General features: G+C 40.3%; 1 protein-coding gene across 23 annotated transcripts in view; it reads left to right on the top strand.

Moving 5' to 3' along the window:
- ADGRL2 (adhesion G protein-coupled receptor L2) overlaps positions 1-23887 on the top strand; it is a 297985-nt gene that overhangs the window by 219135 nt on the left and 54963 nt on the right. For 16 of the 23 annotated variants that reach the window (XM_073593664.1, XM_073593660.1, XM_073593659.1 and 13 more), the window contains exons 6-12: positions 4287-4586; positions 6520-6623; positions 6722-6907; positions 8950-8988; positions 13356-13539; positions 16835-16957; positions 20428-20633. In XM_073593664.1, the coding sequence (XP_073449765.1) occupies positions 4287-4586; positions 6520-6623; positions 6722-6907; positions 8950-8988; positions 13356-13539; positions 16835-16957; positions 20428-20633 (1142 nt within the window). The remainder of the gene's footprint in view (positions 1-4286; positions 4587-6519; positions 6624-6721; positions 6908-8949; positions 8989-13355; positions 13540-16834; positions 16958-20427; positions 20634-23887) is intronic. The other 7 variants (XM_073593665.1, XM_073593662.1, XM_073593661.1 and 4 more) reach the window with 1 other exon arrangement.

The following is a 23887-nucleotide window of genomic DNA, read 5'->3' as shown; positions in this document are numbered from 1 at the left end:
TTTGTAAACTGATATGCGGCGTACAGTTGCGGGGAGTCGTATCGTAGCAGCTTGGTTGATACAAAGCCGGCTAAGGAGCCTGCTTGAGAACTAATAGAGATGAAAGCAGAATCGGCTTTGCAAATAGTATTCATTACCTGTCTTGTGCCTTTATGCTAGCGGGCTTGTGATGTATTCATTGTGCCCAGCAGAAAATGTTTGTATTGTACTCATTTCAGGGACTCGGAGGTCCTTTTCTGAGTAATACGGTGAATATTTAGATATTGGCAATTCCAGAGTTAAGATAAAAATCTTTTTTACAGAACTCTTTCATACAGATTCGGCTAGGCATGTATAAAGATTGAGCAATGGTGGTTATGAACCTGGGGATGAGCATAGCTTTGGAATCTCCCTTTTCGCCTCATAGTTGTATTGGTTTCTCCTCCGTTTCTGATGACTCCACCATGCTCTGTGTGTGCGACCTCTATATAGTGGTCCAATGGCCAATGTTGACCTAAGCTATTTGCATGGGCACCAACTGCCCTTCATTGTACTCCTATAGTGATGGCGACATGTACAGTACATACAGAACACAGCTTTCTGACATCTCCTGCGCTGAAATGTGCTGCTAAGGGTCTAACTGGCTCTCCACGCTTATTATTTATGGTTCCAGTGCTCACAAGCTTTGCAGCTCTCCTGGGACTATGGTTAACCCCTCATGTACAGCACTACAAAACAATGGAGCGGCACACCACCTTAGCACATTACGATAATACACCGTTTATTGATTAATAAATGCAAATATTATACTCACACAATATAAGTCGACAAACATAACAAAGAGACAAGAACCGAAACACGCATGTCGTTTACATAGTCAAGACACAAGTCTATCTGGTTCAACCAGTAAGAAATAAATAAATAAATCATGCAATCCCATATACACAATCCTATACCCACAGTTGATCCAGAGGAAAGTGAAAAACCCCAGCATAGCATGATCCAATTTGCTACAGCAAGGGAAAAAATTCCTTCTTGATCCTCCAAGAGGCAATCTGATTGTCCCTGGATCCACTTTACTTATAAATGTTAGTACCCAGTTTTATTATGTACGTTTAGGAAAGAATCCAGGCATTTTTTAAAGCAATCTTTTGAGTTTACCACAGGAATACCCCTTCTGTGTCTGATATGGCTTGCGCTTTTCGAGGGGTGACCCCTTTTCTTCAAGAAGAGGGGTCACCCCTTAAAATGCGTAAGCCTTGTTGGGAATAGCCTGTTTTTGGTGTACCTCCTGACAGTCTGAAATGAGAGACTCTTACGTTCTTTGACCATATTCCCTGTCTGGTCCTGCTTCCGTTGAAGCCAGCAATACTTTGTACACAAATTTCTTGTTTTCCTACATTTATAGTCATCTGCAAAATTTACCAAAACATGTTCACCTACCATGATAGAATCATGGAACCTGCCATTGCTGGCCTTTTTTTTTTTTTTTTTAATTCTGGCTTTTAGGAGAAGCTACTTTGCTCATTCGGCTAGCTATAAAAAGTGAGCCCAATGAAAGCTTAAGTTTGATTTCCATTTGGAGATCACAACAGGACTGTCTGTCTTCCCATAACTCCATTTTGCTACAGTGGCTAGGTCACCAAGCACCAGCGCTGTCACATGAACCTCCATACCTGGCATTATGATTTTTAGGATGGCCAAGGAAAGGGGAGATCTGTTCTATGTGAACGTAAACCTTTTCTGCATGGGGAGAGAAGAAGATCGGCTTTTAAAGTAGAACTGAGGGCAACACTTTTCTTTTTCATTTTGGATAGAGTAAGGAAGGGTTATAAACCTGTAGGGGTTTGTCATCTATATCATATTGGGGAGATTCCCTTCACATCCTGTCCCATAACCAAAGCAGAAAGTGAGGGAATGCCTAGTTGTCACCAGAGCTTGTGTTCCCATTGGAAGGTTTCCTCTGTCTTGATGTGGGACTTTCTTTCACTTTCATTGATAATAGTACACAGGGCAAATAGAGAGGGATCACAGAAAGCAATAAAAACCTGGCAGGTGTTCTAATCTTTCTCTGCTCTGTCCCAAAAAAAATAAAAAATATTTTGCCTTTAGTTATACTTTAGGTTGGACCTATACTTTGCCAATACTAGACAAAGTTACAATTGCTACTCTTATTCCTTCCCATCTTCGTTTAGCAAGTAAACATTTAATGCATGATAATGAATCCCCAGAGCACTATGGACTTCCTAAAAAAGACAGCACACCAGCACAGGCAATGCTGTCTCTAATCGCTAGCTGGAAAAGGGAGGTTTAGGTAGGTGGATGAGACCCAGAAAAATGTGAAAGAGTTCAACCCCCTGGGTCAAAAGGAGAATACAAGATATTACTATGGAATTTTTCATTATTATCCAACGAAAAATATATATTTTTAAAAATGTATTTTGTGGTTCTGATCATAATAAAGAGAGAAACCCCACTGTACAATTGTTTTAAAGACTGGAATAAAAAACTGAAATGAAAAAACTGCCGGAAGAAAAAAATAAATTAATTAAAAAATATATGCATATATATTTATTATACATTAATTTTAAGTTCAGATTGCGTGTTATGTCAGTCGCAGTCTTTAATCGTGCAAAGTGTGTATTAATCTGAGACTTTGTCATTCGTGTAAATATTGCATTATATAAGACTAGGCTGGAGGCATTTTGCTAAGCTGATTCCATATGTATAGGATTAGAGTTTAGCCGTTTAGTAATGACCTGTGATTTAAAGTCCCAATATTTTTTATATACAGTGGAGGAAACGAACACAGGAAAAAATCAAAATGCATTTTTTAAGTAGGGCTAGAGAAAGGCTAGAACAACATTAAGATGTTTATTAAGGTATGTGTCCATGTTGAAGATTTTCCCTCACTACTTCTCTGGTGAAACTGTTGTCACCGTGCCAGTAAGAGGTGAAATCTCTTTAAGGGGCACCATACACATTACAATCTGCCTTTATAATCAACTTTGCATTTAGCAAAACTAGGTAATATGAGGGCCTACCTAATCTGTTCAACCAATTTGTATCCAATCAGGCAGGCCCATGGACCTTTGTCTACCAGCAACTAAATAGTGCAAGGGCCTGCCTAATTGAATAGAAATTGATTGGACAGTTTAGACAGGTCCTCTTGTTACATAGTTTTGGTGTATTTAAAGATTGTTGTGTAAAGATTCCAATCAGTTTGGTAGGTCCACATACTATATAGCCATGGTAGATTTAAAGGTGATTATACAGTCCGATTTTAATGTGTTTTGTTGAGCTCTGGATAGTAATAAAAACCCAGCAGGGCTTCTAAACCTTCCCTACTGTATCCAAAAATCAAAAAAGGGTTTTGGCCTGATATACACTTTTTAAGCCTATTTAGTTTTATTCAATGCTTACCGGTAATTTTTTTTTTTTTCTATCAATTTCATAAAACTGCTTGTTAGTGAAGTGCACCAGTAAAGCAAAGCACTATCTTACCAGCAGGTGGCTGTGTAGAGCTCAGGTGATGTTATCAATAGGAGAGGCAGTAGCCTCTGGTTTCACCAGTCATTTGGCTTCTATGTATCCGATAGGGCTGAGAAATCTTAAATACCGTATGGGTGTAAAGTGATTTTCTGTGAGAGAAGACTGCACAATTTGCTTATTAATATCACTTCATCATTTTAGCTTTTCTATCTTAAACTTTACACTACTTGACTTTTTTCTTTTTTTTTTTTTCCAAAACTTTGTTTAAAAAATGTCAAGCTAGCAAATGAACACTATATTTTTACATGTATGTTTGTAGGTGGAGCCACTAATTTCTTCTATTTAGGTGTTCCTGCATCACTCTCTTGGAAACCAATGTATTTTACTGCATTACCTGTTTAGAAAATCAATTTTTTTTTCTACCCCAACCCATTCCATACCTCCCATTCTCACCTAGGTGAATGATGCAACTCTTCTAGCTTCAGATCAGCCAACCCCCAATGATGCACTCCTGGTCCATCTTCCAACTGCTCTGTGTCCCCGCACCAGCAGCCTCCTGGGATTCTCCAGTCACACATCCCAGAGGGCTGCAAAAGCTGGGACATGCAGCGACACAAGAGCGGGCCGGGTTGTGCATAAACGTGGGCCAGCTGCAAGAACCCAAAAGAGAGCTGGCTACCTAAGACACAGGAAGTGAAGATGGCCATGCCCATCGTAGCTAAAATATTTTAGGTACACTAGACCCCTGAAGACTAGAAACATGTTTTTTTTACCTGCCTTCTTGTATTGTAATTTTACCCCTTTTGTCCCTTCAGTGCCTACAACCATTGTGGCAGAAACGTTGCCGGCCGAAGTAGTTCAAACCACCATATCCACTACAACTACCACCACCTCACAGAAAGGTCTCGTTAGCACAACATCTGCAGGAGGTATGAAGGAGGGGAGTCGTGGACCGAAACCTCCTCCTGTAATGTCCACTACACGGATTCCACCAAACACCAGCACCTCACCTCTGCCGGAAAAGTTCTGTGAAGCACGGGATGCCAGGGGGATCAGCTGGCCGCAGACACAGAGGGGGGTGGCTGTGGAACGTCCCTGCCCCAAAGGAACTCGAGGTAAGTTTGCTGTTTGGTTTTTATAAAATCTAAGTTGACGAAAATGTGTGTTTTGAGGTTTTGGCTCACATGCTGGTCTATGGCACGTTGATATTTTTTTGGTTTCTTCTCTGGATCTTTTTTGGTTTCCTTCTGAATATTATTCAGAAAGAAACTCTAGTTGTCACCTGTAGGTCAGGCAGTGCAGTCAGACCTTCTCTATATTAGTGCTGTGAGAAAATGTCCTACAAAGCTTGTTTTGTGTTTTTTAAATTCAAAGCCTTAGATCAGCCTTTCACAACTCTTTTGACCTAAAGGAAATCTTAAAATAGCGTTCAGGTCTCAGGGAAACGAGTGGGAAAAAAATAACCACCCTATACAGAGGAGGTCAGAATGCCATTCTTAAACTGGTGATAGATGAGTAGAATATCCAGCAAAAATTCTTCAGAAAAGAAGGTTCTGGGAAAGTTTATTTGTTTTTCTAATCATTAGTATGTGAAATCGACGTTTGTTTTCAACCTCAGTGATAAGAAAGTAGGATGGAAGTTTTTTCTCAAACAAATATATTTCTAACAGTGTATGTGGTTTTCGTTCAGTAAAATTCAATTATTCCAAAATCAGCTTAAAGGCTCAGCAGATCTTTCGAACAAATGTTCTGAGATTTCTTGTACAAATTTTCTAAGACTTTTCCTAAGAATTTTCCTTCTAAATTCTTTCCATCTCTGGCCATCTTTCACTGGGGCCATGGCTCTTCCAAGTGGTGTTGGCCCTCCAAATTATGCATTTACCATCAGAAGGTAGGTCAATCAGCCACAGCTCAGTGAACCCCTAGCAACCTGTGAAGGAACCCTAGGGTTCCACAGAATCCTGTTTGAGAAAGGCTGCCTTAGATGGTTCCATTTCTGACAACAAAATGGTGGAAACATATGCCCATCTTCTCAACTGCCAGGACTCACAGCAGTTCGGCTAGTCATTCAGTTCAGGTCTAGAATTGTCTAAAGCCATATCACACTAGTGATTCTGGAATCTACAAGACTCGTGGTAGAATCGCTAAACTGCAATTGGCACTTTTTGTCTAAGTACATTTCTTTTCTAACCGAGATGCTGCAGATTCTTGAGTACTGGCAAGGGAACAGCAATAGTTGCTCATTCAGGACTTGGAGGAACATTACCATAGAATGAGATGAGGTAAACCCATGCCAGTGATAGAATCGCTGGTGTGACTTAGACCTTTGGGGAAGATTTTGCTGTTGATTTGAAAAAGTTCTCTGAGGTGTACTCCTAAAGAGCCGTGGAACCACTTCATTGTTGGAAGGAGCTTTTAACAGTCTCTTTACTGGGCTTACTAAATACAGCAAAGCTCTGTTCACTTGAGTCATCCAGCTACATAAATAATCATAATAAAAAATAAAAAAAATCATAATTTATTTTTATAAGGGGGCATATTTTTTAAAGACGTTAACATATCTAAAGCATCTTGGGTAGAGTGAAGAATGATTTAAATCACTGTCAGGTTTTTATTTTTGTCATCTGTGTCCTATTGGGGAGACATCCCTTCACTTCCTGTCCTGAAGACAAAGCAGGAAGTGGTAATTCTATCCAACTTGAGAAAATCCTAACTTTTGGGTTGACATCAGAACAGTTAATAGAGTGGTAATCTTTTAATGGGGCACTAATTCTGGTGACATACCAGGATTCCCTTACTATTTAAGGATTTCCTATCGCTTAATGTTTTGGCTATGGGACAGAAAGTAAAAAAGTCTCTCCAATGGGACATCGTGAGACAGATAACGCAATAAAACCCTGATAGAAGTTACCTACCTGATCAATAATTTACAAAGAAAAGTTCTGTCTTTTTATGCAATGTAGCTTACATAAGATAATTTGCATCGTACTGATCTCCTTTACATGTATATTAAAAACCTTGTATAATTCTGTGTCCTTTGTTTGCCAGGAACGGCTTCATACCTCTGTCAGATTGCCACTGGCACCTGGAATATCAAGGGCCCAGATCTTAGCAACTGTACCTCACACTGGGTCAACCAACTGGCCCAAAAGGTTTGTCACTGTCTTCTTCAGCTGACTCTGCTATTAGCTTTCTAGAAGCCATTACTCATGTGCCGTGTATTGACAAGCCTGACTGATTCGCATTACAGATTAGAAGTGGAGAGAACGCTGCTAGCCTCGCCAATGAGCTGGCAAAACATACCAAAGGTCCCATATTTGCCGGTGATGTCAGCTCCTCGGTAAGACTCATGGAGCAGCTGGTGGACATCCTGGATGCTCAGTTACAAGAGCTGAAGCCCAGTGAAAAGGACTCGGTTGGGCGCAGTTATAACAAGGTAATCTTAATGTCTGCTTTTGAACTACTAGATCCTGCTGTGGCATAATCTAAAACCTGCTGCAGTGCTGTGCTTTCTATTATATGGCCATTGAAAAGTTATAATGCCAAACGTGTCATCCTGTTTATCATTAAGTAAAAGCTTGATGAGAGCTCCTGGTGTTTTTTAAAGCGGTTGTGTTAGCAAATCATAAAATCACTCACAGTTTACACAACTGTCATTCAGGGGGCTCATTTCCTTTTAGCTTTGCTGCAGGCTAAGATGCATTGTATTACTGTCACGAAGAGATGAGAGGTGGGATGCAGTAAAGCATTGCAGTCCATACAGAGAAAGGGAGTCACATAGAGGGCAGCAGTCGGCAGATGCGTTATACACCCTGTTCATTCTGTGTTTGTCTCAGTCCAAACTATTCATTATTTTTCAGGGCAGATTAACTTGGTAAACCAACCAAAGAAACAAATTACAATATTCATTTTCCAAGACTCCTGTACACTACTTGTTCACTCTACTCACTATGTTGACACTTACAGGCTTATTTAGCAAAATAGTGCAAGGAGAAAAGAGCTAATTTGCCATTAGTAAATTACCGGTAGTCACATTGGGTAATGACATGTTAATATAATATATATATATATATATATATATATATATATATATATATATATATATATATATATATATATATATATATAATGAGAAGGAGAGAAAGTTGTTGTGCGCACTCAAAGGGCTTCCTTCCACAGATAAACAAGGAGGACAATATAGTAACTTTATTGCAAGAGTGAAAGGCATACTGTGCGAAATATCAGTGCAATAAAGTTGTTGTTCTATCTTTCTTGTTCATCTGTGGAAGCCCTTTGAGTGTGTACAATTCCTTTCTCTCCTTCCCTTTCTTTCTATATTTAAATATATCAAAAGATTCATACAGCCATCACAAATAATCCCTGTATAATGTTTATATCCTATGATTGTCTGCTCCGTGTAGTGGCCATAATGCTCTATTTTCCTGAAATATTACTTAATTTTCAAGAAAAATACTACATTATAACCACTAGATATAGCTGACAATCAAAAGAAATAAACATACATAAGACACATTACGGGAACGTTTCGTGATGACTGTGTGAATGCTGAGACATTCACGCAGAAAATTATTTTATAAATAGGCTCTTAAGGCCTCTTTCACGCAGTTCATATCTGGGTTTTCTCCGCAGGGGATCTGTTCGTTGATCCCCTGCTGAGCTGAGGGGAGTGTCCGGATGACAGGTCCATGTCCGCTCCGCTTATGCAGAGCGGACACAGACACAGCCTGGTCTGCTCTATGGGTAGTCCGATGTAAACGGACCGGCTGTCCTTTTACATCTGACTGCCCTCCAATCCAGCCAGTCCGAGGGGAACGGATATCTTTCCATTTGTTTTTGATGGATAGTTTTAGAGGAGAATAGAGGGTCCGATCGGGTCCGCCTGAAAAACAGACAGGTGGACCCTATCAGACCGCTCGTGTGAAAGGGGGCCTAAGTGTCAATGTGACATTTTCTTGGACCCCTGTCCATTGTTTTGGGCCCCCGGAAATTGCAGATTATAACCAAGCAGATCATCAATGAAAATTGTAATCATCTAGGGAAAAATAAACTTCCTTTCCATTTCTGTTCCCGAACCAGAGGTTGCACCTCTGTTTTGGGTAACTGGCTCTGGTTGGCCACGTGCAGTCCCATAAAGGCACATAATAGGATAGGCTTGATCTAGTATTAAGCAGTCTACACCATGAATATGCACGGGTTGGCACTAGTCTCAGAAAATATAATGGCATTGTTGAGTCTGAGGTCTTCCCATCTACAGTCGCCCCCAAGCTTTATTGATTCTTGTACTTATACTTGCTTTTACTTATCATAGTTTTTACTCATATCATATTAAGGTCTCCAAAGGATGATGGGTTCTTTGAAATCTTCCCTCATTAGGTTATTTCATACATCAAAACCTGATCTCCTTTTGCAGAATAATCTCCCTTTTTAATGTAATATTCTGGTTTTCTTTCTACAAAGCTCCAAAAACGAGAGAAGACTTGCAGAGCTTACTTAAAGGTATTATTTCCTATTACCTCCTAACGTCTTGTGGTTCCCTTCCTCCTCCGCGTCACACTGCACGTCTATCTGTCTTGAATGCGGGAATCTGGCCAGAATATAGCCATGAGCTGGTGGATGAATTCATCCTCATTAAAGGGGGTTTCTACTTTGCCTTTTAAAATGTATTCAAATCTTCATCTCAGTAATGCAAAGATAGACGTGATATATCTTGAAGGATTAAGGTCTTCATTCTGTTAGTTCTCACCCACTAGTAATAAATTGTGAATGCTGACTAGTTATCACTTTATGGCTTTTTAGCTAGTTATAACTTTTAAATATTACATGTATAATCCATCAATAGAGCATTCTTCACTTTACAGAATACATACTACAAAGTAGTAGTTTTTCCAGTTGTTTAATACACTTTGGTACAAGCTGAAATCCCCTTTTAACCTTAAGCAAATGCTTGACTGGCCAAGCTCTTGCTATCTGACGGCTAAGCGAGCAGTCCGTGTGCATGTTAAGAGTCGCCGTGAGGAACCATTTGGTAATGAGATCACAGGACATCTGCAAAAAGGACACTCATCATCCCCTAATGGGTGCAAACCTCCCCCCGTCTCACTCTATCACTCCCACTAATATGCTATGATTAGCAATTTTATTTGTAGCATAAAAAAAAATCTGTTTTTACCGCACTGCTATCTGTCATTTCCCTCATTATGCGTCACCTTTTGTCACAAACCGCTGCTTATTACACTGCATTCTGACCTTAATTTCTACCTGGTGTCACTAGCGCTGCTCCGAATTGAGTTCTTCTGGCCAGTTAAGAAAAATGAACCTCTTCATTGCTAAATCAAAGGCTAACTTTCACTATGAAAATGTAATAGTTTTTTTTTCCTGATGGCAAAGGAATCATTTTAAATTTTAAGATATGAAGCCTTGGTCTGTATTACTTTGAGATTAATGGAGCAGACCAGTTGGATAAAGTGCTATCAGCAGGAGCACTAAACTGTCTTGAAGAAGCCTTTGGCATCACTTGTCTTTTGAGGACTTTGAGATAAATTAGAGTTATATAACAAAGGTGGTCAGATTGTAAAAAAAAACATTCTGAGGCCTAGGTCACATTGGTAATTTTGTATTGCCCCACAGAATCACCTGCCTTAGCACTTCTACCACTAGGAGAGAAATTTCTTACATCAAATTTTGAAGATTTGTAGGCTAGTATTTGAACAATAACTTTTTTGCAGCATTTTTAACCAGCTATAGAATCACCAGCTTTCAGTGCCACTCATGTTACCCAATTAAATTGTTGATGTCCTTGGCAAACCAATGGTTTTGCTTATACAATCATGGTCATCCACTACAGCAGAAAATTGGTGACACCTACAAGTCACCACAGATAATAAGTAGAGTGAATGGTAGCTGCTATAAATTTCCACTAAAGTGTGGCTTGTGTGACATAGTCCTTAGGATAGTCGATCCTTGACGGTAATTTTAAGCTTGACATTGGCCCCTTCCTTGCATTGGGTAAGTGGCTAGTAAATGATTAGAGCAGAAGATAAGGGAGTAAATATGGAAATTGTGAACCACTGTCTAAATATTTGAAAACTGTCATTGCCTGCTAAGTCTCACCTTAATTTTTAATGGATGCAGTTGAAGTGGGCACAGTTAGCACTATATATTTGGACAGATGTTGCCTTTGCTAGCTATTTATACTTTACATAATCTAGGCTTGGTCAAGAAAAAAAAAAAAAAAAAGAAATGTTTTATGAAAAAAAAAATAGCCATCCAAACAATGGAAGACAATCACAGGGGAGAGTAGGGGCAGGTTACAGACAGAGAAGCTAAGGTTTGTGGAGATGGGAGAAGTTGTAGAGAAGACAGTCAATGGTATGAATGGATATGGTCGATGGACCAACCAGCCTGCCGTGGATGGATCGAATCTCGCCGCTTCCTGCTGAATCAGCCAAGATTAGTTTCATGTATAGCCAGTTTTAGGGAAAAAAATTATCTTTATTTTTTAATTATTATTTATTTTTGTCGCATCACCTGCATTTTCTGCAAATCATATACTGCCATTCATCCAACCAGATTAAATATCTAGTAAAATTGAGTAATCAGAAAGGTGTTTTTTGTTTTTCTGCAGCAAAAAGGTAAACCTACATCTATTAGTATTACATACATAATTAAAAATGGTTCAGCTGACACTATGGAAAAATAGTATTTTTTTCAATAACATACAGCTTTCTTTATACACATAACTCAAGCCACAAAAGAGTTCCAGATTTACCATACATATATATCTATATATAATATCTTTGCAGTTGTTGTGGCTAATCAATACAGTCTTTTTTTTTTTTTGTTATGCTTGAATACGAGTTCTATTACTGCTTATAACTCCCCCATGTTGCATCTGACATCTCTGGTACGGTTGTGTAATCCATGCATAGAGAGAAACAGATCTATCTACTTTGGTGGAGCTCATATCAGTTGTGTACCTTTTAAAATCTATTTCCATACATGTTATTTTGCGTGTCTTATTTTAAGGGTCTGAGCTCCAAGTTGCACATGTTCAGTCTTCACAATCGGGAATTGACAATAAACCTGTCGACGGCAATCGTTATCTTTGCACCCAGTAACAGGGCTATTAGTGGACAGATGAAGGAGGCCAAGTAGGGGCAAGCTGGGTTTGCTCTCTATACGGTTTCCTCAACATTGAAACACAAACAGTTGTAAATGGTTTAACATCCCTAGTGGGTCACTAAGCCACATTTGCACATAAAATTAAATGACTCAGATGCAGAATTGTATCCTCAACGTTGTTTAATTTGGGACTGTTTTGTTCTTGTCAAGCAATTTAAAATAGTCTTGACAAGCCTTTCTTTTTCTTTTTTTTCTTTTTTTTTTACTGGGTATTGTGCAGAAGTTACGATACATACAACTCTTCTCAAATATATCCACATTTCTGATGTTTTACTCACTTTTTACTTTTTTTTTTTTTTTTTTTGTCCAAAGCAGACAAAACTTTTTTACCATTTCTACCTTATATTATAAAATATTGCTGTATCTTCTCTGTCTTAAATTCCTTGCTGTCAATAATTATTCACAACCAAGGCCAGCCACCGAGGGTTGAATCAGTGGGGACTGGCCAAGATTCGAACCATTTATGGTTAGGCTGATTGTACCCAAGTTGGTCAATTGATCAACTTAGGTACAACCAGCATGTTGGATTTGGATATCGGCCATAGTCACTAGCAATAATCACCAGGATGGCTCCCCCAGCCCCCCCCCCCCCCCACCACCACCACCACCACGAGAACACAATAGCCCCACGGGTGCAATTTCCCATCAATATTTACTGTTTATGGGGGAATTGAGCTTGGTTGCAGGAAAGAAAAATGCTCCACCTATGGCCTGCGTTAGTGATACCCTTCTGCCTTAGCCCAGTTGCTGCATTCATCACACAAAAGAACCCTAGCCGTGGATTAAACACTTATGGTGAACCTTTTAGCTATTTTTTTCAGGAAAGCATTGATCTTTGTAATGACGACTTCCATAATTGTATCACATTCAAGCAGTATCTAAGTTTACGAAGTAGATGCTGAGCATAGATCATACCTAAACAAAGATTGTTCTGTCCCTCTAAACGAAAAAGTAGACGAAAACCTTGTCAGGTGAAGTACTGTGATCTCTGGGAGAGGTAATAAATACCTGTGTTACACTTGCACATTACATAACTGCCTGAATAACTTGCACTTGACATGAACAGACATCATATGGTGCTAGGTTCTCTTTAAAGTGGATGCATTACTTTGATTATGGCCTTGTCCTGTTGACCTGTCTCAACCAGGATGAGTTTAACTTGACTAGGAACTAGTCATGGCAGTGATTCCTTGCCTACAATCCCCTCATTACTCAAATTCTTTAAGTATCTCAATAAAACAGAGTGTGCAGTCTTTAATCTAGGATCCAACCCATGTGCTTAATATCTTGGTACGGTGCCTGGGCTAAGTGCACTTGAAATATACATCACATTTCTGGTTTAGACATTCCTTGGCACCTACCTAATACCATAAATGCAGCATGACCAATAATTACAGAGGTATTTTTCTTTTGGCTATGTTATGCATATTTTTTTCTCCTCTTTATAGTTTACTGGCAAGCTCTCTATGTATTTATTTTAGCTGTGGTTGCGCTGTACGGCTTTATTATATGCATGTTCTTCCTTCCAGGTGTACGTATATTTTGTTGCTATTTTCCATCCAAATAGATTATCATTTGCCTACATTATCACGGCCTTCCATATTGTTTATCAGATTCCGCTAAATGGCTCCTGGTGGGTATAGAGGGACCTCATTTTGACTTGTTTTTTTTTTTTCGATTAGGCAATTGTTGACACTGTGGACAATCTGCTAAGGCCAGACGCTCTTCAGTCTTGGAGAGATATGAATTCTTCTGAGCAAACCCATGCTGCCACCATGCTGCTGGATACTCTTGAGGAAGGAGCTTTTGTACTGGCGGACAACCTTGCAGACCCAACGAGGGTCACCATGCCCACAGAAAATATAGGTGAGTGACTAAAATACACCTTTCCTTCATCTGTAGAATCTCTGTGTCTTAATAAATATATATATCTATTACTATTTTAAGTTTTGGATAGAATGATTAGGGACTAGACCTCCTGCCAGCTGTCAGTTTTTATTGCTGTCTGTACCCCCATTAGAGAGATTCACCCTCTCTACAAACGACCTGGAGGATGGGATAAACAGCTCAATCTCTGTATTTGCGGGCGATACTAAGCTAAGCAGGGCAATAACTTCTCCGCAGGATGTGGAAACCTTGCAAGAAGATCTGAACAAATTAATGGGGTGGGCAACTACATGACAAATGAGGTTTAATGTAGAAAAATATAAATTAATGCATTTGGGTGGCAAAAATTATGAATTAAATCTTCTCACTAAGGGGAGAACCTCTGGGGGAATCTAGGATGGAAAAGGACCCGGGGGTCCTAGTAAATGACAGGCTCAGCAATGGCATGCAATGCCACGCTGCTGCAAGCAAAGCAAACAGAATATTGGCATGCATTAAAAATCTCTCTAGGGTGAATCTCTCTAATCTACAAATACCATACTGGTGAACCCCACAATAGGGATAAAACCTTTCTGCGAAAGGGAATTTAATAAGACACGCAGCCATTCACTAAAATTAGAAGAAAAGCGGTTTTATCTTAAACTGCATAGAGGGTTCTTTACTGTAAGAGCGGTTAGGATGTGGAATTCTCTTCCACAGACAGTGGTTTCAGTGGGTAAAAAACTATTAGATAAGCACCTGAACGACCACAACGTACAGGGATATGCAATGTAATACTGACATAAAATCACACAGATAGGTTGGACTTGTGTCTTTTTTCAACCTCGCCAACTATGTAACTATTTCTGGGCTGTCCCCAGAATATATTAGAGGGGCAATCTTCCAGGGAGTTACAAGTTCTGGTGACCTGGGGGTTCCCAAGGGATTCCTTTAATTTACAGGGATTTCCTCTTACTTCCTGTTTGACTATGGGACAGGAAGTGAAGCTCTTTGTCTCCCCAAAGGGACAAAGATGGCTAAAACACACATTAAAGGGGTTATAACCCTCCCTTACTCTATCCAAAATTGGAAAAAAAAAATGTTTTCCCTTTAGTTCTACTTTAACGTGCTGCTTTTATCATACATTTGTCTTGGAAACAATACTGCAGCAGCCTGTCAAACCTTCCAATCCCAGACTTTGACCCTTCTTGGCACTGCTAGTGTTTACCCAACTCTCCTTGCTTCTTCTACATACCTATTGGTCAGTAAGGCTGCCCATCATAGTAATTGACCTATAGAACTGTGTTGGGTGAGGCTTAGCTTTAGGTTCCGCCTCTGCTTGGAAGCATTAGAGCTTTGACTGTCTGAACCGGATAGATTTTGGCCATGATGGGACGTTTTAAGAGGCTGCTCTGTTTGCACTTTAAAACTAAAGTCTAGGTATGATTTTTATTGCATAGTTACATTGGTCCAGTTTGGCCAAATGTAAGTATGTATAGGTCATACCTGTAAGCTGTGGGAGCGAAAGAATTGCTGTAGCATTCGCCACTAGTATAGTGATCGCCACTGTCTTCCAGTTTCCGATCTCATGATGTCACCGCTAGTGGTGCACAGAAATGAAAATGTTGATGCTGAAGTAAAAAAAACGAAAATTCAGAATGCATTTGGCCGAAACCAAAATTGATGTTTTTTAAAATAAATATATATATATATAAATAATTGTATTATATTCATCCTTTTATTATCCTGAATTTAAAGCGGAGGTCCGCCCACTGCTGCAAAAATTAAAAGCCAGCTGCTGCACATACTGCAGCTACTGACTTTTAATAATAGGACACATATCTGTCCTGGAGTCCAGCGATATCGGCACCGCAGCTGATGTTTCCATCAGCTGTCGGGTGCTGCCGCCTCCGTTGCGAGTAAGGGAAGCCAGTAGTGTAGCCTTTCGGCTTCACGCCGGGAACCCTCCTGTGCATGCGCTCCGCTCCTCTCTCCTACTGGCTTGATGACAGGAGGAGGAGGAGGGAGCCCCAGCTGTGATGTCAATACCTGTGGCTGAGGCTATCAGAAGTGGGGAAAGCATACCTGTGAAAGACCCCCGAAATGCGCCAAATGTGGCACCGAAGGGGGGGGGGGGGGGGAGTACAATGAGCGGAAATTCCACTTTTGGGTGGAACTCCGCTTTAAAAGAATGTGAATTTGTAGGCCATTATCGGCACCTTTTGAAGTGGTGTTAAAAATCCTGCTTGCTGCATTTTTGGTGCATATTTGGCAAACCGCACCAAGAACATACATCCCCATTGAAATGCATTAAAAACAACAAGAAAGCATCAAAAACGCACCCGTGTTGTGTTTTTGCTGCATTTTTTGAGTCGCATGACCTATGAAAACACACCATAAGCAAGGTAAAAATCACAGGCTTTTTCGGCAGCCATTATCAGTTTTTTTTTTTCTTTTGGCACACCGCTGAAAACCCTAATTTCTGTCGATAGTTTTCGGCGGCTGAAATTTTGGTGCATCACTAGTCAATGCCCCATTTCTCCACACTGTCCAAAGAACGCCTTGCATCCATAGGGTATGCATTCTTTGAATGGCACCCATGCCGAACGAGCAACCTACTGTGGTTCCTATACAGCAGGGCAGATGGAAGACTGTGGCGACTGCTAGATTGACACAATAAAATCCATACCTCGATTTCAGCTTCAAACCTTTAATGGCATCCTTTTCAAAGAAAATTTTTTTTTTTTTTTCAACAGGTTCTCTTTTTAGAGGAGGGCAAGGTTTACATCTGCACGTCAGTCATGCAGAAAGAGCAGCATGTTGTCTTCCATCTTCGTGTAATTATTAAACTTCATTAATTGTTAATTAACAAGGGAGGATTACTGTGGTGATTCTTCTATTAATTGAATTTTTGTTTGAAAAAGATGACTGTGCAGGGAAGGCATCCTGCGTAAATATTTTCCCCCCGGCACAGCAAAGTTTAGCTTTGGGAGCATGAAGTGGAAGGTTTGAAAATTCCCAGGTTTGGAGATATATTGAGTTGTTCTAAGCCTACCAAATGAGCAAAAAAAAAAAAAAAAGAATATCTTCTAATGTAACATTATAAGACTATTAAGAGCAGTTCTGCAGAGTTCAGTTTCAATGTGCCTTTCATAGACTCTGAGCATGGTTTTTCCTTTAACAAGGGGCTTTAACAGAACGGTTTCAGTGTTTTGCGCACATGTTGAGTTGTGTTCATAATGGCTGCATTGTAACCATCGCTGTGTGTCTGTCCTCTCTCCTTCACCACAACTAGTCCTGGAGGTGGCTGTGCTCAGTACAGAGGGCCAGGTGCAAGAGTTGAAGTTTCCTCAGGGCAATAAAGGAGGTAACCTGATCCAGCTCTCGGCCAACACCGTCAAACAGAACAGCAGAAATGGTAAGTCACCGGTCACGTGGTTTTCTCACCATTGTTCCACCGCTTAGATCTGTAACCTTAGGATCCCAATTGTTTATTAGTAAATGCCAACTTTTCTTCCTTTTAAGAGCTGTGGAAACATCTGTATGGCAGCTCTAGTTTCTGCCGTGCTTTGCAACCTTCTGCAGAGTCCTTTTAAACTGACTTTGTTTTGTTGGCTGTGGCTAAAGAGGACCTGTCTGCTTTACGGAGACTGCCCAATAGACTTACAATTTTCTGGGTGGTGTTGCCATTTCCTTTTTCTTTTTACTGTGGAGGAGTTATAGTACATCCAACAGATTTAAAAATCTATTTATCGCTTAGGTGCTTTTTATAGTTTATCTTTTTAGGTTTCAATAATCAAACATTTTTTGGTGATAGGTGATGTCTTGTAGGTTCATTTTTTGCTTTCTACTGTGGTATGCCCAACACATTGAAAAATCTGTTTATAGTTTAGGTTTTAATAAGCAAAACTTTTCTTGGGTGATAGGCAATGTCTATAGAGACTTTGAAAGCGTTATAATACATCCAACACATTTAAAATCTATACTGTATGTGTTGATATTGCCAATAAAAAGTTTGGAAATAAAAAAGAAAAATCTATATGTAGTTTTAATTTTTTTTTAGGTTTCAATAAGCAAAGCCTTTTTAGGTGATAGATGATGTCTTGTAAGATCCTCTATTATTTATACTATGGAGACATTATATGCTACATCCAGCACATTAAAAAAAATATAAATATATATATTGTTATATATGTTATGTATAGTTTAGATTTTTTTTTATTATTAATTTTTTTTATATTTCAACATGCAATCATTTTTTGGTGATAGGTGATGTCTTGTAAGATCCTCTTTCTTTTTCCTGTGGAGACACTGTAATACATCCGACATATTTTAAAAATATATATATATCATTTTTTTGCCAATGTCTTGTAAGTTCCTTGTTCTTTCTGCTGTGAAGAAGTTATATTACATACCTACATATTCAAAACTCTATTTATAGTTTAGATTTTTTATTGTATTCTATTTTTTAGGTTTCAATAAGCACAATTTTTTGGGGGGGTAGGTTATGTCCCTTTTTCTTTCTACTGTGGAGAAGTTGGAATACATCGAACAAATTGAAATCTATTTATAGTTTAGGTGTCTTATTTTTTTTTTATATACGTTTTTCATTTTTTACGGTTCCAAGTTATGGTGTTTCACATTTCCTTCCTTGAACGTTTTGTGTGTCGTTTTTCTTTACTTGCCCTCTTTGACAGTTCATATGCCCACATTGCCATGTCTGATCTCTCCACAGAAAAGGCATACCTCGGCCATGGCCCTGTTGTGTTGGGAAAGACTCAACGATAGTCCACCAAGTCCTTTTATACAGATTGTGTTTAGCTTGCTGTAGCTAAAGAGGACCTGTCTCCTGACTAAGCACAACCCCTAATACACCAGGGATATGGTCTACCTACCGATTTTTTTTTTTTTTTTTTTTTTCACAAGCAGTGATCTGATATTCAATTAGTACAGTGGTTCCTATCATTGTTCCTTAAATACCTCCAACAGGTCACACTTTTAGGGTTTCCTTTACCATATACAGGTGCTTTAATTCAACATCAATGGCTTGGATTTTAGAAGAAATTCCCAAAACTTGGCCTATTGGGGGTGCTTGAGGAAGCCACAGGTTTAATATGTCGGTTCCATAATTCTGGCCATATACAGGCAGATTGTGGTGCAGATTTTATCTGTTGGCTCAACAAGATTGTCCATTTGGCTCTATGTATCTGTTTTCTGTTGAAGAGAATTTTCTAATAATCCCGATGATGATTGTACCTCCATATACACATTTCTTGCACATGTTTGATAGAAATCTTTTCACTAGATTGTTCTTATTTATGAAAGAATCTCTATGTCTGGTCTTCCAATGTCTTTAAAGATTATTGTACAATGTCTGTACACTTTCATTTACAATTACCAGAACGTTTTAAATAAATCCATTTAGTTTGATATCCGGTCACGTAGGCCTGCACACTACTAAGTTTAGGGTAGGTCTAAGAGAGAGTGTACAAGGAGATTATATTGTGTGTGCTCAGCATTATGCCTTTGGCTAGCCTCATGCTTCATTTCTTGGGTACTGAAAGGTTGTGATTTGTATGAGCTACACAACTGAATTTGGCCTTATTGCCATATGCAGGTGTGTCTTAAGATGTCTACAGTGTTTGAATGGTAAAGGTTTCTATAGGTTCTGTTGTGTCTTTAGTTGAAAAGAAGGTGTAATCACGGTATGGCTATTTCCTACTCTGCACACTGTATACTTTAAGGCTCTGTGCATGCATAACCAAGCAAGATGGCTACAGAATTAAGCTAGTTTAGTCTTGGGGCTTATTCACCTGCAATTAGGGCAAGAAAGCAGATTGCTGTGGCTGAAATCACAGGTGGATGCAAATCACTGCAGCCAAAAAGCAGTGACGAGCCGTCAGGAGCCACAACTATGCACCACTGCTCATATGTATCAGCACATCCTGTGGTTATGGACGGATGATCGTTTGTGAACACAGGCAGATTGCATCCAGAGCCGATCATCTGTCCTTATTCGCAGACAGCCACTGTCTGGCCTTATTAAAGGTGTGAATGAGCCTTTACGGCTAAATTCCAAGTTTGCCATACAGCTAGGACTAGGATGTAAATATGTATAAACCATACCCGTGGGATCCCAATGAAAGCTGGAAATCACTGTATTAGGCACTGCTACACCAGTGATCTCCTCCAGCTTCTGCATCCTGTGCTGAGCGGCTGCACTTCTGCCTACTAAATACTGGAGGTCATCCAATCAGAGAACACTCTGCATTTTCTCAATGAATGCAAAAAATTTCTCTGATTGGATGAGGTGGACATCGTGGTCACCCAACAAAGCTGGGCCAATGATGGAGATCAACTAGCCAAGATTGAGATCATCCAACCAATCTACAGTAGTCCACTAACTATGTGAGAATTGCCATATCTGGAATTCAACTTTAAAGCATAACGAAAACCTTTTTTTTTTTTTTTTTAATAGAGTATGGAATGGTTAAAACCCTTGTTGAGTTTTTTTTTATTTTTTTCTGGCCATTTTCCATTGGGCAGATTTTCTTTCACTGTCTGGGAGGCACAACAGAAAGTGGGAGGTAATATTTCTAATGTAAAGAAAATCCTTTACTAAGCAGTTGTCACTCAGAAAAAGTCTTCTGAATGGAACATATCACACTGTGCCAGTTACTACGTTAAAATTTTAAATTGTCCTTCGATTTCTAAGCTGGTGGTCACCAGGACAAATGGAGAGGGTGAATCTGAGGACACGGAAAGCAACAGAAACCACCTACTATATCCAAAATGAAAAAGTGGCTTTAGATACACTCTGCACTTATCAATCATGGTGGAAACTATATCTATATGTTAATGAGCATTGTGTTCTCCCCCCAACCATAGGTCTTGCCAAGCTGGTGTTCATCCTGTACAAGAGCCTGGGTCAATTCCTCAGCACCGAGAACGCCACCATAAAACTGGGTGGAGAATTCGCCAACAGCAACCACACCATCGCCGTCAACTCCCATGTCATCGCCGCCACCATCAACAAGGAGTCCAGCCGTGTCACTTTATCAGATCCCGTGCAGTTCACACTGGAACACATTGATGTGAGTGATCCTCTTTTATTCTCTCTATGCAGGAATGGCAGAGGAGCTTTGTCAAAGGGAGGTTTTCTTGAGGGCAAAAGAAAAAAAAAAAAGGAGGGGGGAATAAAACAAAGTTTCCATTAGGATCTGAAGTGCGCCTCTAGGTCACAGAAAGAATTTCTTTGAGTCACCGAACATAAAATTAAATGAAAGCTGGATCAGTGATTATTAGAACTTAAGTGTATTCTTAATGAAAGCTAATTCGCTGGCAACATGAAAATGTAAATGAGCTGAGTTCATTTGTGAGTGAAAATTAACTCTTACCTTAGCAGCAGGGCAGCTCCATCTAAACTCTGATTACACTGTATAAATTAGCAGATTTAGATGCCTCCGAGTGTAAAATCAGCCTTGGATGCCAACCTCGGGGAGGAAAGCCGTGTAAATAATGACACTTGCTATCATTCTTTTAAATACTTTTTTTTCGCTTCTGTGTAGAAATCTTCATTACCTTGCTGAGTAATTACAGCGGAATTAGCCTTTGCCTCTGTAAAATAAGTTGGATTTGTGAACTTTGTTTTTTCCAAAGGGAAAATGCATGTGTCTTAGGATGACACAATTTTAAAATGAAGTGTAAGCTGCTTATGCTTTGCCTTTCCTGGTCCTTCCTTTCTTCCCCGTAAAAATACTAGTATTTTTAAATAAAACCTTTCCGTTTTTATAGCATATCTGGTTTTAGAGCCAGTGACTTCATCGCTGGGTCACAGTGGTTTCCTGTGTATTGTAGGCAGATCATGGCTGGTGGGGAGGGGTCAGTAGGGTGCAATATATAGCCCCCTGAAGGCATCACAGCACCCTGCCTCAGTACTCCTCTCAAGAATAGGAATGGTCCCGATGTTCGAGTCGAACATCGGGTGGTTGTTTGCAGAAGAACTGAATATATGGGGCGTTCGCGGCAAATGCGAGTGCTGTGGAGCACCCCATAATGCACTGAGAGATCGCAATGCATTGACGGCTGCTGATTGGCCAAAGCATGCACCTGACCTGCATGCTTTGGCCTATCAAGTCAACGCCCCACACTATATAAGGCTGCATACATGGCAGTTGTATGTAGTGTGATAACGTGGAGATTGAGAGAACTTGAGCTAGATTAGGCAGGTTAGTTAGTGGCGTGCAGGCAATAAATACAGTGCAGGCAGTGTATTAATAAAATATAAATTAAATTATATATGTATATATATTATACACACAGTGCATTCAGTGTAGAATATACATATACAGTGCAGGCAGTGTACAGTATATAATAGTGTGCTTAAGTGGTTAAGGGGAACCCTATGACAAAATTAAGAAAAAAAACGTCATGGGGTCCCTCCCAAAATTCATACCAGGCCCTTTGGGTCCGGTATAGATTTTAAGGGGAGCTCCATGCCAAAATTAAAAAAAGACAGTGTGGGCTCCCCCTCAAAATCCATACCAGACCCTTATCCAAGCAAGCAGCCTGGCAGGCCAGGAAAAAGGGGGTACGAGCGCCCCCGAACCATACCAGGCCGCTTGCTCTCAACATGGGAGGGTGCTTTGGGGTGCCCCAAGAGCCTCTTCCTGACAACCCTAGCCATTGATTGTCAGGGTCTGCGGGCAGGAGGCTTATCGGAATCTGGAAGCCACCTTTAACAACGGGACCCCCAGATCCTGCCCTCCCATATGAATGGGTATCGGGTACATTGTACCCCTACCCATTCACCCAAAAAATGTCAAAAAGTAAAAACCACAACAGTTTTTGACAATTCCTTTATTTAAAAAAGTGTCCCACGATGTCCATCCATCTTCAATCATGCCGCCCGATGGACCCGAAAAATAGAAAAAAATTAAAAATCTCTGCTTCGATGGGAGGCCTCCCAGGGACTGCTGTCTCTTGGCTATGCCAGCTGTTATATAGGCAAGCAGTGATGCACAATCTGACAACTACGGTCTCCCTACGCTGTTTGTATAGCTTTCAATTGTGCCCATGAAATGGTATCTCCCGTCGAGAGATACCTCCTACTATGTGCACATGCACTATGGTTACGTCAGGCCAGCTGATCGCCAAATCAGCTGGGGTGCAATTCCATACTGCGTATGCGAGGGCACTTTTCGATGGCGGGCACTATCCGATAGAACACAGGCAATACATTGCAGCAGCGAGCAAGTTTTAATGACATTTTTTCCTATAGAAATGTCATTTTGCTGTGGCGCTACATGTCCCCTGGGGCAGTACCCGGGTCCCCATACACTTTTTATGGCAATAACTTGCATATAATCCCTACTCAAGAGCCATCACCGCAGACAACCCAAGTTAACACCCACATTTGATGCTAAGGCTTCATGATTGAAAGAACGGAAATTAATTCAATCCAAAGAGTAGGACAGACACAAGAAGGCTGTGGAGGAAATGTTTAAATAATGCTGGACATCCTCCAGCCAGGAAATAAGGCAGGTGATAGAGGAGATGGACAGAGACTGTGGACATGGTAGAGCAGGTAGACAGAGACTGTGGACATGGTAGAGGAGGTGGGCGGAGACTGTGGACATGGTAGAGGAGATGGGCGGAGACATGGTAGAGGAGATGGGCGGAGACTGTGGAGACATGGTAGAGGAGATGGGCAGAGACTGTGGACATGGTAGAGGGCAGAGATCACAGACATGATACAAGAGATGGGCAGCGACTACGGACATGACACAAGGGATGGGTAGAGACTGCAGACTTTGTACAGGAGATGGTCAGAGTTTAAGAACATTCTGCAGTAGACTGTCAGACACTGGGTGTATATATAACACGAGACTGCTAAACATCACTGCTATAACAGGGCCATAAGGAAGCATAGATTAGTGTCTGCAGGGTTCCTGAGGGCTGCAAACAACGTGCCAAAGAGTTGCATACGGTCCCTAGGCCACAGGGTGGGCACCAGGGCCTTAAAGGGAGTATTTAATTTTAAGTCGACATGTCCTTTGATTTCTGTGGTTGTCGAGTGAAGGTGCTGCTGTAGATGGCTGTTCATTAAGGCACCCAACGACCATGTCATCCCTGGACAAATATCAGAAAAGATCTTGCAAAGTCTGACTTCTGGAAAAGTTTTATCCACATAATATTTTACGGAGAACGTTCCATCTAGGCAAGCAGTAGCTGCATGAACAATGAAAGTAGGAGTTGCCAGATGAACGTCACCACTGGATTTTTCAAGAGGGTCACGAGGCAAATTGCTGAGGTTGTACCACCAAAAAAGACGAGTATCAGATAATGC

Source organism: Aquarana catesbeiana, linkage group LG07 (genome assembly GCF_042186555.1).
Source record: "Aquarana catesbeiana isolate 2022-GZ linkage group LG07, ASM4218655v1, whole genome shotgun sequence".
Classification (NCBI taxonomy): Eukaryota; Metazoa; Chordata; class Amphibia; order Anura; family Ranidae; genus Aquarana; species Aquarana catesbeiana.
The sequence above is the reverse complement of the archived record's forward strand: the minus strand, read 5'-3'. Positions and strand labels throughout refer to the sequence as shown.